The sequence below is a fragment of the Oreochromis niloticus genome, linkage group LG18 (assembly GCF_001858045.2).
Source record: "Oreochromis niloticus isolate F11D_XX linkage group LG18, O_niloticus_UMD_NMBU, whole genome shotgun sequence".
In the NCBI taxonomy this organism is placed as follows: domain Eukaryota; kingdom Metazoa; phylum Chordata; class Actinopteri; order Cichliformes; family Cichlidae; genus Oreochromis; species Oreochromis niloticus.
The window spans coordinates 4,659,644-4,671,752 of NC_031982.2; the positions used below are offsets into that span (position 1 = coordinate 4,659,644).

Here is a 12,109-nt window from a genome sequence, read left to right on the forward strand (position 1 = left end):
CTGAAGTCTAAAGACCTAAGAGCTAGTGTCAACTTTAAGACTGTTTCTTTTGAGGCTATATGTCTCACTTTTTCCTCACATATAGAACTGGAGACATTTACCTTAAACTTTGCGCATTTCGAGTAAATAACTTCCTGTTTCGACCCGTGTACACTGAAACAGAACCGTGTCCATAATGTTTCTGTAAATCTAGATGCCAGCTTAAAAGATTTAAAGGTGGGTTTAGAGACAGATAATAAGTGCTGTAATATGATTGATTTTGGCTCTAAAACTAATTATGTATTGACTTTAAAAAAAGTGTCAGGTTTCGCTGTGTGGCAGGCAGGGTGGGACCCAAACACACAAATGTAAACTTAAATATAGCTTTATTACTGAACTTAAGGAGTCAATATGCATAAGACAAAATAGCTTAGGTGAGACTCAAAACTGTTAACTCACAGACTAGACTAACAAGTGACCACAGAACACAGGACACAATGCACACGGGAAGACTGAGACAATAAATACACAGGAGAGTGAAGCGGAGACAGCTGTGAACACAGCAGGGTCTAATCAGGAGCAACAAGACAGAGGAAGCAAAACTGAACATAATGCACACAGGACAAGGAAGTATCAAAATAAAACAGGAAATAAACACTGAAATCAAGACTGAGACACACAAACTTCATACCACTAAATAGGGACAATGCTGGGAAGACAGAGAGGTAAATAAAGACGGAGACAGGATTGACTTCCACAGGAGACGTTTCTAAATGGACTGATTCTTACCACTTTTCATACTCTCCCGGAGTACACAAGCACTTCCTTATATGCTTTAAATGCTACCATTCACACTCCGATGGATGCAACTTGGGGTTATTATACTGCCCAAGGATATTTGGCATGCAGACTATGGAGAGCCAGGGATCAAACTACCAACCTTCCAATCAGTAGATGACGTGCTCTACCTCCCCAACTATGGAAAAGTCTGTGTGGAAGCAGGTAAGTATATCCCAAAAAGTTGATTCTGTTCATCTGGACATTTTCAGTGGGAGAAACGTTTTGTCACTCATCCAGGTGACTTCTTCAGTCTCAGCTGACTGCAGGTTTCCAACCTTATAAACAGGACATTTGCACAATGACTGAAACCAGCCCACTGAATGACGCTACGTCCAGTTGAACAGCATCAACTTTGTGGGATAAACAGAAGCCTGTGGAGAACAGGGAACATAGACCTATAATACAAAATCAGTCAAAAAATGAGAAACTCCCCCGAAAATATCCTAAAAACTCAGATCATGACAAAAGGAAAATTGGTGTGCCACAGATGGTTGGTTTGTTTCTCCTCCACCCAGAACAGGAATAAAACTAAAGCCATATTACATCTGAAGACGTGCATATTAATTCACAACAGCAACACGTCAGCATGATGATGAAGGTGCAGCAAAGTAAGAACAAAATGACTGAACATGAATTTAGATTACAGCCTATTTTGTTTTTTGTTCAGGTGTGATCCGGACAGCCCTGGGTCCTGGTGACATGGACCGCGAGCAGAGGGAGCACTACCAGGTGGTGATTGAAGCCAAGGACATGGGCGGACAGAGAGGAGGCCTGACCGGGAGCACTGTGGTTAAAATCACTCTCACTGATGTCAACGACAACCCTCCCCGCTTCACTCAGAGTAAGACAGCAGCACAGACGAAGCACAGAGTATATATGAGGAATGGGAGTCCCCAGCAGCCTACACCTCGTGGAGGATTCAGGGTCACCTGATCCGGCCCTAACTATATGTTTTAGGATGCATTCAGGTTTTTCCTTAATGTTGTCAGCTGTCTGTATCTCGTTTAAAGCCTTTCAAGAATCCTGTAAATCCCTTTATCAGATCTTAATTCTTGCACAGGGTTTGGTACTCTATCTGAAATGTTTTTGTCCTGCACAATTGAGAGAATTATTCTGCAGCCATAATTCTCCTGAAAAACATTCATATCAATTGACAAACTGAATTGAGGTCTGGTGACCTCAGTCACCAGAGTGAGTCCCACCAATGTGATGGAGCTGACTGTTAGTGTTGTTTTCCAGGTATATACCAGTTCAGAGTTCCTGAATCATCCAAGTCCGGCTCTATCGTTGGGAGAATTCAAGCCACCGATAAAGACATTGGAAAGAACAGTGAGATGGACTTCACAATCATCAGCGGTGACGGGATGGAAATGTTTGACATCTCCACTGACAAAGAAACACAAGAGGGACTCATCACTGTCAGAAAGGTGAGAGGAACTAAACAGTAAACATTAAAAGCTGGACTTGAAGCGTTAGGGGTAAAATGATGTTATAATAAAGACCAATAGAGAACGCTCGCTGTGTACTGAAAAGGTAAAGCATGAGTCAAACTGTATTTTTGTAAACAATGTGATATCCATAGCTTTGGCCACTTTTAAATAATACTGGCTTCTTATTTTATATTGATATTTTTCTCACATCATTGGTTCGATTGAAATTAATTGATCAGAGCTCACACTTAGCACTGTATCCTGCTAACTTAGTCTGTTTTACACATTCTGTTAAATATACAAAGCCCATGCTTGACAGATGAACGTAACTACATTATCCTCTTTAGCCTGACAACCCCAAGCTGCAGCCTTTGCAGCAGGAATGCAGCTCTTCATGCTGCCGTGTTGTCTAAATGTGTGTGTTCCTCACAGAGTGTGTGTATCAACATTGATACTTACAAATTCTGTTTTAGTGACAAACCTCTGACCCACTATCACCACAGCAGGGACATGCTGCTGTTGCAGATATATTTGACCATGCCACGCTTGTATACACTGTATCTCTTGGCTGGTATGTTTATGTATCTTTCACGCTGTCGTCTCGTTTATCTGTCTACATATATTTGTTGGCCTCAGTAGACATTGATCATTGCCAACTAATGTTCAGGCTGGTTTTATGTTTCCAAAGACATCATTGCTGAAAGCACTGGCTCTCTCTTTGCCTTTGCAGCCTTTGGATTATGAGAAGAAACCATCATACACGATAGAGCTCCAGGTCCAGAACACCCAGGAATATGTTCGCTTCATGTCTTCAGGCCCAAAAGACATGGCTACGGTTCGGTTGGCCGTGGATGATGTGGATGAGCCGCCTGTGTTTGAAAAAGCCAGCTACCTGTATGAGGTGAAAGAAGATGTTGCGGTGGGCACAGTAGTGGGCTCAGTCAGCGCCATGGACCCCGACAGAGCTCGCAGCATTGTCAAGTAAGGCAAATGTCTTTTTCTACTCCAACCACAGGAGCTAAAAAAAAGGAAATGATATAATGTCAGTTTTAAAATGATTAACGGTTGAAACAGTAACACATGTCACAGCTGGCATTTTTTTACTTACCAAACAAACAAGTACAGGAAAAAAACTGGATCTAATCTAATTAGGAAAAGATGACTCAGTTAATATTTATTTCTAAATATAATGTGTCCAACTTTAGAGAACACAAAGGTTAATTAGGATTAATCTTTGCACGTTTTGTTTCTATGGCAACCAGTATTTGTTATTCATTGTCAGACATTCACAGGCTGCCATTGAAACATTTGTGTAAGTAATACAGCATATAAACAGCATGCTCTGGCTACTGGTATAGTAGCATATTATCACTGCTGTGGGAAGCAAAATAAGCTTTTGCAGCAGTTGGGGCACAGACTAATGCAATGTTTATTGTACCTTTAATAGCTTTAAGACTTTGGATTTTAACATATCTGCACAGTGTGACACTTTTACCTGGTTCCCTCCATAAGAGATTGATCCATTATGCTCCCTACCGCGCTGCACGGATAAAGAGGAGGCTATAGTTCATCCCACTGCCTGACTCAACTTAACGTTTTCTCACCTTCTCTCTGTCTCACTTGTTAGTTACTCCATCGACCGTCGCACTGACAGGGGCCACCTCTTCAACGTATATCCAATGAATGGATCTGTGTTCCTGCTCAAAAGCCTGGACAGAGAGACGACTGCCTGGCATAATATTTCAATTGTTGCCACAGAGCTGAGTAAGTCCAGTAGGGTCTGGGACTCTCTGCACTGCTCATGTGATATATTGATAAAGAGTAAAGCTGTTAGAGGTCAGGGAGTACAGCACAGTCTTGCATGGGGGGAGTTCAATAACAAGAATTAGACCCCTGAGTATAGTGCTCTGAATGGAAGGTTTGCACATTTACAAATAAATGAACATGTTGCTCTCATTTTAATGGAGAGAGACATAATATCTACCAAAGAGCCATAAAAACATATTACGCATTACAAAACACTAAGAGATGAATTGCATGTCATTGGGTGAAATAAATATTCGATGCCCAAACAAAGTATGACTTAGTACCTGGTGGAGAAACCGCTGCTGAAAAGCACAGCGGTAAGATATTTTATGTAGTTGGCCTGCACACACACCAGGAGGGTTTTTGGCTCACTCCACTTTACAGAAACTCACTAAATGCTTTATGTTGCTTGGCTGCAGCTTAGCAACACAGATTTTCCATAAGACTGAGGTTTGGAGACTGGCCAGGCCGCTCCATAACCTTAATGTTAGCCACTCATTTGTCTTGGTTCTATATTTTGAGCCATTGTCATGCTGGAAGACCCATCCATGACCTGTCTTCAGCACTGTGGCTGAGGGAAGGTGGTTCTCATTGCTGATTTTATGGTACACTGAAAAAAAGGGATTGGCCAGCTCTTGGATTTATGTAAGCATCTTGCGTGTATTTAACACAAGTGCCTCATGCTTTAAAGTTAAGTGTAACTATATAGTGTAGAAACTACATAATATGCAGAGAGGCTAGATTAAATTGTTCATATCATGTTCGAGTGAAGTAAGTCAATGATATAGCAATGTTAAATCCCGCGACACTGCACGGGATTTCAGTCTCGCACACTTTGGATCGTGGTTTGAGGAAGGCATCCATCTCAGTCAAGTCGAGCAGCCGCCTCTACTTCTTTTGGTATACTGAAAAAAGTAAATTGGGTGGTTGTTACATTAAAAATGTCTAACTTGTAATTTGAACACAAATATTTCATGTTTCTGTCTTGAATGTAATTAAATCATGTAGGATCTGTGCAAAATTCAACAACCTTATTTGTAGGGTTAGACCTGACCTGATACAATCTAGAAAGAGTGGTTAGTTTCTGGACTCATGAAATGAACAAGATCACATGAGATTTCAAACTGCAGGAGTTATAAGAGGCAGACAACTACACACACACCACATGTATGCTATTGCTATTTATTGTGGTTTAACCTGTCAAGGATGAAAACGTACAGAAAATTCTGCATCAAGCCTTGAAATCATAACTTTCCCCCTTTTGATAAGCCTGGATCGGTGGCATGGTGGTTAGTGCTGTTGCCTCACAGTAAGAAGGTTCTGGGTTCAAAATCACAATCTGGTGTGAATGGCTGTTTGTCTCTATGTGATTGGTGAGCTGTCTAGGGTGTACCCTGCCTTGTAACCTATCATTTCAGGGTTATGCCCCAGCCCCCCTGCAACCAGGATAAAGATAGGAGGATGGTAGTTGTTGTAGATCCATTCAATTTTTATGGTAACCAGACTCTAGACTTTGTTGAACATTACATAATATGAAGAGAACATGTAGTATTTAAGTGACCAAGTAGTATTGGGCTAAAAGTTATTGAATAGTGTTGGAATAAAATGACAAAATTGCGAAGGATTAAAATATTCCAAGAGCTCAACTTACTTCATCTAAACATGTTTCAATCACGTTTTCTGAACACAAAATGCACAGGTTTACTGAATATGAATAAGTTGTGTTGACTCATTTGTTGTTAACTCATTAGTCTAAGTTTCTGCCAAAACAAAACATTTGTGTGCAACCAATGTCCAAGTAAATCCAATATGGCCTTTTTTTCAGTGTACATGGGACCGTCCGTTGGTCCCTCAATCCTGTGTCAAGAGCAACACCTTGGGTCATGCTCAGTATTTCTATTCCTACAAATATGGCGGGTTGAGTTGATACCAAAGAATAGGAATAAACAACACTTATTCCTAAACCTTCTCTCAATCATTTAGATGTTCAATGGCAAGTTTAAGACTAAAAACGTTGATTATCTTTATTGAAGCTATGTGAGGGTCTGAGTATTTAAAGGTTGTTCTTTTATTCAAGATGGCTTCAATGTCAAAATGTAGCTTTTTTATTGGTCCCCCCAAATATTTTTAAAAACACTGGGTCTCTTTTCTATTCCAACTGTAAGAAAGTTTTACAATCAACAGCCGAACTTTTGCATTCAGCGTCAAGCAACTGTCAACAATTCTGGCCATTTTAAAAGAAATCTCTTTTTGTATCCAAAGGTTTCTCCTTTTTGGAACTCAAAGAAGTGCATTGCCCTTGCCCGAACCAGTCCATTTACCAGTTCCCATGCCTGTATATGTGACATCTTGAACAGGGGCATCAGTGTAACTTTGTGCTGAACATTGGGGGGGTCAAGATCTGTCTAAATAAATAAATAAATCTGGGTAAATTTCCAGATGTTTAAACATGCAACTATTTTGCTGGTAATAACTGAAACGAGTAAAGAAAATCAACAGCCTTTTTATGCAAGATAATTCATAATTTTATTGGGGAGGTTATATTGGTTGGGTCTGATTATTTGGGGGGTAATAACCCCCCCAAACCCCCTGGAAATTACGCCCCTGAACAGGGGGACCTTGCAGGTACTGCACAATTTAACGTAGTGTGTTACCAATGGTGTTCTTAGTGACTGCGGTCCAACTGCATTCTGAGTGTGATTTTTTTTTTTTAAGTGTATTCTTTCTGAAGACATAATAAGTATATAAATATTGCCCACCTGCCCCATTCAGTGTCTGTTATAGATGCTGTTACAGTCTTACAGTGTCTCATTACTTCTAATCATGGGAGGACTTTTAAAATCCTCCTCATATGTTGATAAAATTTTCACCTTTCATTAAATCTAAGGCTACGTCCACACTAGCCCGGATAAATTTGAAAACGGCGTTTTCGTCTGAAAACGCTCCGCGTCCACACTATTGTTTTCAGTCGTTTTCACAGAGTTGTGCCTCCACATTGAAATGGCCGAAAACGCTTACGTTCCAGTACTGCGCATGTGTGAAACGCAAGACTATTCGACCTGCCTCATTTCTGTCTGCCGTTTATTTACTTTCCGGCTCTTTGAAACGTTGCGGCAAAATGTCGAAGAAAAGCACCGAGTTTTTCAAATGGACTAACAATGAGGTGGAGTTGTTGCTGCGAGTAACACAAAAGTACAAAGTTGCAAAAGCGAGTGAGAATTAAAGAATTTGAAGAAAAGCTGTCTGGAGCACGTACAGACTGATATTAATCTTTAATAGGGCTGTCAAAGCTGAGAGCAAACAAAACAACTGCTGTGTAATGGCCTCCGCTGTCTCAGTTTAATTGGTCACATGACTGCATCATATGACTAACATGCGTCATCATTTTCGAAAAGGCTCCGGGTTCGCTGTCCACACTGCGACGTGAAAATGGCGTTTTCAAATGTATCCGCTTTGGAGAGCGTTTTCAAGACGCTGCGTTTTCCTTGGCTGAAAACGCCGTCTCCGTGTGGACGGGAGGCCAAAATGGAGAGAAAACGATGCGTTTTCAAACAAAGACGTATTACAAAGACGTATTAGTGTGAACATGGCCTGAATAACCTCAGCTTACACAGGATGTCTCAGGCACACGTGTGAAATCTGATTGGTTTCCTGCTGTGAGCTGACACATGTTGCCAAAGCTGCATGACCAACTATTCCCAGTTTGAATGTTGATAGTTCAGAGGTTACAGAACCAGTTTGGGATCAGTAACCTGTAAAAAAGGAAAATGGAAAAATAAACAGCAGATGACTGACAGTTCTATCACCCCTCAGCTAGTGTTAGGGTGCCTTTAAGCAAGGCACCATTTGAATTCAATTAGATTTTATCTACATAAGGAGAGAGGGGAGGAATACAGCCTGAGATTAAAGCCAGTGTATAAGTAGTGTATTAAGACATGGTGAGCGAAGAAAAGTGAACGAAAAAGAAAACTCTCAGTGCATGATGGGAAGCCCCCAGCAGCCTCGGCCTACTGCAACATAACTAAACGATGATTTCAGGTGACCTGATCCAACCATGGACAATCTGTTTTACTCCGGGTTTACAAGCTGCTACACTGGTCACTTTAAACCACCCAAAACTGTAAATTCTAATTGTAACTTTTAAGCGTGTATTTATTTATTTTCTTCTCCTTTTTATATCTATCTATTCATTTTTTTCCCACTGATATAACGAGAGCCTCGTCTCTCTATATGCTGCACTGGATATAGCAGAGATGACAATAAAGTTTACTTTGACTTTGACTGTAAGGTTTGTGAAGCTTCAGTGGAAGATGTTACAAACAGAAGGTTGTGAAGGTACTACAAAAGTTTCAAAACCCCAAAGTGACAGATGTTTTTGTGCTTTCTGTGCCTCCAGATAATCCCCGTCAGAGCAGCAGCGTCAGTGTCTACATCCGTCTGCTGGACATCAATGACAATGCTCCCATGTTTGCCACGGTCTATGAAACCTTTGTCTGCGAGAAAACCAAGGTCGGCCAGGTACGCACATACTTCATGTGTTAGCTCACCGTGTGCTCTGGTGGCATCTTACTGACTTCAAAACCTGATCAGACCAGAGCCGTCCCAGAGCTGTCCTTCAACCAATCAAAGACTTGTTCTACACTCTGCACCACTAACACTACTTCAAATCAAAAACAAATAGTGTTGGTTAAAAGTAGAGATGGACCGATCCGATATTACGTATCGGTCCGATACTGACCTGAATTACTGGATCAGATATCGGAGAGAAATAAAAAATGTAATCCGATACATTAAATATAAAAAAATCACCTCACACAACTTGCCACACGGCGTAACTCGGCTCATAACCGTAGCACGTCGGAGCAGTGTGCATCACGTGATAGAGCGGCTGTGTGTGTTTGTAGCCTCGCTACCAAACCAGCATTTCATCTCCGAGGAAGTTATCCCAGAGAGAAGTAAAGCAAGTGTGTAAGTTCATCTCTGAATGTTTGTAAAGCGTTCCCACGTTAAGCTTAACAACCGATATATGGAGCGACTGCCTCTCTCTCCCTCTGCTGCTGCTACTTCAATCATGAAACTGATCAATGATCAGCTGATCGGCTTTTCTGTGGCGAGTCCGTCTCTCTTCTTTGTTTTTGGCCCACTTTGCACCAGAAAGAGGAAACCAGCGGCGGAACAACAGCAGCACGTTTAAGCTTGATAAGCTGTTGTTAGAATGTATTTAATATTACTTTCTACACCAGGATCCTTTTCTACGTAGCTGACGGCTGGTAACTGTGCAGGGGCAGATCTAGCAAAGTGTAGCCAGGGGGGCCGATAGGGCATGAACAGGGAAAAGGGGGCACAAAGACATACTTTTCTTTCTTATTCTCATTTAAAATGTCTAGCTTTTAATAAATAATTATCTGAATCTTACACCCAAAGTTTTAATCTGATGTAAAATGTATAGAAGTCCATTACTGTATATAGTAACTGTTAAGTCTAATATACCCTAGTAAGCTATAGTACTTTTTCCTTTGGGAAGGTACCATCTGTGCAGTCTGCAATTCTGTTGAAGAAAGATGTTGAATCTATTTAATTATTCTTGAAAAATAATTTATTTCTGTGCATTTTTTTTCACCCTGCATCAAATTAAAGTTGATTACATCGATTAAGCATCATGAGGTGGAGGGTGGGGGGTGGTTCCCTATTTTTTTTTTGCTGGGAGTTTGCAACCCTATTAGTTAGGTTGCTTAATATTTCTGCTAAGTACTCTTTAAAATACCAGAATAGGGAGGATGGAGCAGGTTTAAGTTTATTAGGCTACGTTCACACTGCAGGTCTTAATGCTCAATTCCGATTTTTTGATCAAATCTGATTTTTTTGTCTGCTTGTTCACACTACACATAAAATGCGACATCAAACGCGCTCTAGTGTGAACGCTCAAAGCGGCCCGCATGCGCTAAAGAAGACCTCACACACAACGCGCTCTGTTTAGACCCAGACCAAACAGTATTGTTTGACTGATGGCCCTTAATATAAAGACTTCGGACTTTATGTTTCCAAATTTTTTGCTTTAAGTTATTTTGTTATTTACATAATAATGCAAATAACCTAATAATGATCCTTATTGCTGTTTTAGAGGGGCGGTGCTTCTAAGGATAGTTGCAGATTTCTGTCAGAATCTGCAGAAAATACAGTAAAAATAAAATGTTCACATTTCTCCAACGTTGTCTTCCCAACAGTTTCACCGGATGGCAAGAAATCGTTCGCGATGTCCTATCGGGCGCTTCTCCGGCGCTGATAATTGGCGTCTGTCTTGTGTCAGTGACGTAAAAGACGGATTTAATGCGACATGACCGTTCAAACAGCAGTCGCTTTCTAAAACATCAGATATGTATCGGATTCAGGACCACATACGAAAGTGACCCAGATCGGATTTGAAAATATCGGATTTGTGCCGTTCACACTGTCATACCAAGATCGGATACGGGTCGCATAGGGGCGAAAAAATCGGATTTGATGCGCTTTCGCCTGCAGTGTGAACGTAGCCTTAGATTGATCAGTGTTGCTGAACTATGAAATATTTTGGGCGCAGTGTATTTTTTACATACAGGTATAACAGAATAGCTTTAGTGTTGTTGTTTATTTAAACTTGAGTATGAACTTATACAAAATGCATCAAGATATTAAAAAAACAGTTTTATTGATTAAAAAACACACTATATCGGATTCATATCGGTATCGGCCGATATCCAAATTTATGATATCGGTATCGGACATAAAAAAGTGGTATCGTGCCATCTCTAGTTAAAAGTACAGCTGCTGCCTGATCTTTAGCACAGACCTACTTTGACTTCAAAGTATGCAGAGTATGAAATACTACTTGATCCCTGCCTTGTTGCTTGTGCTGAGTGGTGAAACGTTTAACTTCTCAGATCCCAGCTAGTTGAATCTAAATGAAGAGGTTGGTCATTTCAGCACTCAGGCAGTTGTAGACATAGATCACAGGTGTCCAACTCCAGGCCTCGAGGGCCGGTGTCCTGCAGGTTTTAGATGTGTCCTTGATCCAACACAGCTGATTCAAATGGCTAAATGACCTCCTCAACATGTCCTGAAGTTCTCCAGAGGCCTGGTAACGAACTCATCATGTGATTCAGGTGTGTCGACCCAGGGTGAGATCTAAAACCTGCAGGACACCGGCCCTCGAAGCCTGAAGTTGGACACCCCTGACTTAAACTGTATAGATGAGGACATAATTATGAAACTTAAAATCTCTGTCAAAATTTTCCTGTGTGCGTTTTAAACAGAGCGAGGGATTGTTTCTTTAAAGAGCACAAATTATTTCTATTTGCACACTAAAACAGAATTATTTTTTTTTAAATTAGCCATCTGACCTTTTTGTTGAGTTGCAGCACCAACTGCTGCTGTGCAATGATGTGGTTTGATGTTTAAAATCACATTAAAATTGATGGTTATCTTCCAGATTACACACAGTATAAGACTTTAGCAAGGCTATCGTTTGAGAAGCATCATAGCAAAAACAAAACAAATCAGTTGAAACTTGTGAAAAAGACTTGTTGATGTTCACACAACAGGAGAGCCACACAGTACAGAACAAGCCTATCAGAGGTGGGATGCGAAGGATTTCAAACACTCTGGAAACAAGAGGGATGCGTCTAAAGACTAAGTGCTAAGACATTAGTGAGTGGGACAGGTATGCAGGAGCAGAACACCATGCCCACAGTGAAATGCTGTGGAGGGGTATAGTGCTGTGGGGACGCTTCAGTGTGTCTGGAATCGTGAATCTCATCAAGGTGAAAGGAAACATAAGAAAGAAGGACCTGTGACAATACTGAGAGGAAACTCCAAGGAATCAGCAGCAAAACTGGGTCGCTTTAATAAAATGCCCTGAAACATGTGAATATTGAACCCACTGAAAACCTGTGAAACAAACGGAAGACCACAGTCCATGGCAGCAGACCGTCACATGTGGAGCAGCGTCAGAGATTCACCATAGAGGAATGCGCTGGGACTGTTCAGGAGACGTGAGACAGCACAAAGGACTGTCAGGG

The 12,109-nt window shown here is 41.0% G+C and overlaps 1 protein-coding gene across 1 annotated transcript in view; it reads left to right on the top strand.

Annotated features, from left to right (window-relative positions):
* The window catches only part of LOC100701150 (cadherin-6), a 58,952-nt gene that overhangs the window by 32,967 nt on the left and 13,876 nt on the right, over positions 1–12,109 (top strand). Inside the window, exons 5-9 of the mRNA XM_005464510.4 lie at positions 1,487–1,660; positions 2,059–2,246; positions 2,980–3,230; positions 3,877–4,013; positions 8,452–8,573. Coding sequence (XP_005464567.1) covers positions 1,487–1,660; positions 2,059–2,246; positions 2,980–3,230; positions 3,877–4,013; positions 8,452–8,573 — 872 coding nt within the window. The remainder of the gene's footprint in view (positions 1–1,486; positions 1,661–2,058; positions 2,247–2,979; positions 3,231–3,876; positions 4,014–8,451; positions 8,574–12,109) is intronic.